Genomic DNA, 3,931 nt, shown 5'->3' with positions numbered 1-3,931 from the left:
AAGGCCGTGTCCCCCCCCCCCCCCCACTCCCGCCCCACAAGAGGAGCCTCACCTGTGGTGGACGGACTTTACAGATACCGGTTTTCTCGGCGATGGGCCGGATCTTGCTGATAAATCTAAAGGGGTCGGCGAACTCCTCCGGAGTGGGTTCGAAGACTGGGCACTCGGGCGGGGGGATGAACTCCACCGCCGGGTTCATGGCGCTGCCAAACGGGGGACTCAGTGCGATGGCGTCCCGGCCTCGATCGACGGTTACTGGCGGTTCCGTGTCGCGGCGCCCCGGCCGCGCGCGATCCGCAAAGTGGCGGCGCCCCGGCCTCGTACGGATGTCGGTGTCACGGCACCCCCCGGCCTCACGCGGTCTGTGGTGTCGCGGCGCTCCGGCCTCGAGCCGATCCCCAGCCTCTTTTTTTTTTCCGTTGCTCCTTCTCGCTCTGAAACGGCGCAGCACCACCTCCCACTCCACCAGCTCCCTCCGCGTAGCAACCAGTCCGCGCGAATACACCGCCGGCGCGCCACAACGCACAACGTATAACCGCCCCGAAACGAGCTCTGCCCGCCCGGCATCGACGCCGCAACACAATTAAGGTCTGAAATTGAACCGAGGAAACGTGGTGACCGTATGTTTATATCAAGCGCATTGATACAGCACTTCAATAGGTGAGGCTCAGGCTAGCTCCGGCACTCTTTGTTTAAAAGCCATTCTCCTCGGCGGTGATTGGCTGCTGATGGCCAGGGGCCCTGAACTGGAGTCTAAAGGAAACTAGAAACAGGCTCTAAACCTGGGGTGTGAGGTTCTGTGGCGCAGGCTACCTGGTTCCACACCCCTAGATCTCTCCCAGTTCTCCCTCACCCTACCCCCCCCCAACCCAACCCCTCTCTCCTTGCCCCATACTTCTCGACATCCCACACGCCCTTCCCTGACTTTGCATTCCCCCATCCCTCACCTCAGGATGTTCCAAAGGACTGTCCACACATTGAAATAATCTCGAGTTCTTGGGCAAGAACTTTAAAAACTAAAGGAAAAGTAATATTAAGATGGACAGCAAGAGCTTCTTTAAAAGGATAATAAAGAATATAGGAGGAGAAAGTGAGGTCTGCAGATGCTGGAGATCAGAGCTGAAAATGTGTTGCTGGAAAAGCACAGCAGGTCAGGCAGCATCCAGGGAACAGGAGAATCGACATTTCGGGCATAAGCCCTTCAGGAAAGAAGAAGGGCTTATGCCCAAAACGTCAATTTTCCTGTTCCCTGGATGCTGCCTGACCTGCTGCGCTTTTCCAGCAACACATTTTCAGCTCTAATAAAGAATATATACAAGGGAACTGAGAATTAAAAATGAATATATGAGGCTGTGGAAATAATGATTGGGAATCATGTAAGTCTTCACAGTAGAGGATACTAATAGAGTCCCAAACTTACTAAACATTCAATTTGAAAATGACAGTTAACTGTATTCATTTCATATCACTAGAGGAAACTAGTTTTACAGAAACTAATGGGACTAAAGGTTCATAGCTCTTCTTACCTTCTCCAATTTTTGTTTTAGGATACATCCGATCAGGCCCAAGGCACCTGAGCTATTAGAGGAAGTAGCAACAGAGATAGTAGGTGCAGGGGTAGTAACCTTACAGGAATCCTTAGATTGTGGAAAAGTCTTAGAGGATTCAAAAACTGCCAGTTAACCTTTCTTTAAAAATACAAAAGACAGGTCTGTTGTTGAAGAAATGTTAGAGTATTATAAAGGATGTAATAGCACAACATTCAGAATGATCATGCAGAGTCAGCATAGCTTCATGAAGGGGAAATCATGCCAAACAAATTTACTAGCATTCTTTGAGGAGGTAACAAACAGGATAGATAAAGGGAAAACAGTGGTTGTAATTTATTTGGAATTTCAGAAGGCATTTGATGAGGTGCCATGCATTAGACTACTTAATAACACAAGACTTCATGCTTTTGGAAGTAGTGTATTAGCATGGACAGAGGGTAGGCTAACTAACTGATAAGAGAGAGTCAGGATAAGGGTACATTTTCAGGTTGGCAACCTGTATCAAGTAGTGTGCGCCAGGGACCAATGTTGGGGCCACAATTATTTATGATATCCATTCATGATTTGATTGAGGAAAATGAGTGTACTATCACCAACTTTGTGGATGACTCAGAAATAGGTGAGAAGGCAAGTAGTGAAGATGGCACAATGAGTCTGCAGAGAAATACAGACAACTTAAGTGAGTGGGCAAAAACTTGGTAAATGGAATATAATGTGAGGTTATGCACTTTCGCTGGAAGAATAGAGAAGTTGAATATTATTTAAATAAAGACCACAGAAAGCTAGGTTCTTACTGGTATGGAGCAATCTTATAAGGAGAAATTGAGCAGTTTGGGCATGTACTCATTAGAGTTTAGAAGAATGAGTGGCGATCTTATTGAAACATATAAAATTCTTAAGGAACTTGATATGGTAGATGTGGAAAAGTTCTTTCACCTTGTGGAAGAGAGTAGGACAGTATAATCTCAAAATAAGGGTCACACATTTAAGATAGAGATGAGGAGAAATTTCTTTCTTGGAAGGTAGTGAATCTGCAGAATTTGTTTTTAACCACAGAGGGCTGTTGAGGTTGAGTCATGAAAAGTCTGTTTATCTCAGCCTTGAACATTGTTAATCAGTAAGAGAATCAAGGGTTATGGAGCAAAGGCAGGAAAATGGAGATGAAGCTTATCAGAGCAGCCATGATCTCATTGAATGATGAGCAGACTCAATAGAATGAATGTCAGCCAAAAAGTATGGTGCTGGAAAAGCACAGCTGGCCAGGCAGCATCCGAGGAGCAGGGAAGTCGACTTCAAGAATGTGTGGGGTTGTGGGGGATGGGGAGAGGACAAGGGGGCTGAGAGATAAATGGGGGTGGGGCTCGGGGGAAAGCAGCTGGCAATGCGACAGGTAGATGAAGGTGGGGAGTGATGGTGATAGGTCAGAGCAGAGGATGGAGGGGATAGGTGGGAAGGAAGATGGACAGATAGGACTTTGCCCTATTTTACCATGCACTTCCAAGGATTTAGAAATTTCATCCTTCACAATGGACTTCAAAACCTAACCAACAATCTTACCTTTTACTCCTTTACAATGCTTCCCTCTTCAAATTGTCTGAATTCTCTCATTTGAGAGTTAAGCTTTTTAATTTCTTTTCTCTTTCATTTTATTCCTTCTGTCTTTCTAATCTTCCTTTGTTTTACTTTCTCCTCACTTTCCAATTTTTCTCCTTTTCTGTTTCATGTAATTAGTTTGTTATTTCTAACTTAGTCTTAGCTAATTCTAAATGTTTACACATCAATATAATGTTTCCCCCCTTATAGTTCTAAATGTTGACTAATTTTAAGCACCCATCCTTACAAGATTCTGGTTTTATTTCTACTTTCAATTTACCTGCTGATTCTCTCAGTCTAGCCTTCGTAAAAGATGTCAAATAATCTACTGTTATAGTTCCGCACCCAATAAAGTCTTAACAATAGGCAAAGCCACTTTGAAAGTCCAATCCGTGTAATGTACTTCACAACAACATTCCTGGTTTTCTATTCACTACCTTCACATACTTGTTTCTTTATCACACAGAGTAAGAAGTTTGTCAGATATTAGTTGGAAAGCGGCATCATGCTTATCATGTCAAAACTGAGGGTTAACATAAAATAACATAATTAATAGTTAATTAAAGATCCACTAAAGACCTAAGCAACATACTGACCAATACCAGAGAGTAATAGAGTCTCAGCACTGAAACAGACCTTCTGGTCCAACTCGTCCATGCCGACCAAATTTCCTAACTAATCTAGTTCCATTTGCCAGCACTTGGCCCATATCCCTCGAAACCCTTTCTATTCATATACCCCTCCAGATGCCTTTTAAATGTTGTAATTGGACCAGCCTCCACCACTTC

The 3,931-nt window shown here is 44.4% G+C and overlaps 1 protein-coding gene across 2 annotated transcripts in view; it reads right to left on the bottom strand.

The window, feature by feature from the left end:
* The window catches only part of LOC122563341 (lysine-specific demethylase 5B-like), a 231,711-nt gene extending 231,285 nt beyond the window's left edge, over positions 1-426 (bottom strand). The window contains exon 1 of one of the 2 annotated variants that reach the window (XM_043717091.1): positions 53-426. In XM_043717091.1, coding sequence (XP_043573026.1) covers positions 53-199 — 147 coding nt within the window. In that variant the 5' untranslated portion in view covers positions 200-426. The remainder of the gene's footprint in view (positions 1-52) is intronic. The other variant, XM_043717092.1, reaches the window with a different exon arrangement.
* Positions 427-3,931: the final 3,505 nt, after the last annotated feature.

This window comes from Chiloscyllium plagiosum, chromosome 26 (genome assembly GCF_004010195.1).
Source record: "Chiloscyllium plagiosum isolate BGI_BamShark_2017 chromosome 26, ASM401019v2, whole genome shotgun sequence".
NCBI classification, from domain to species: Eukaryota; Metazoa; Chordata; class Chondrichthyes; order Orectolobiformes; family Hemiscylliidae; genus Chiloscyllium; species Chiloscyllium plagiosum.
Note: the sequence above shows the minus strand (reverse complement) of the source record. Positions and strands in the feature narration are given on the sequence as shown.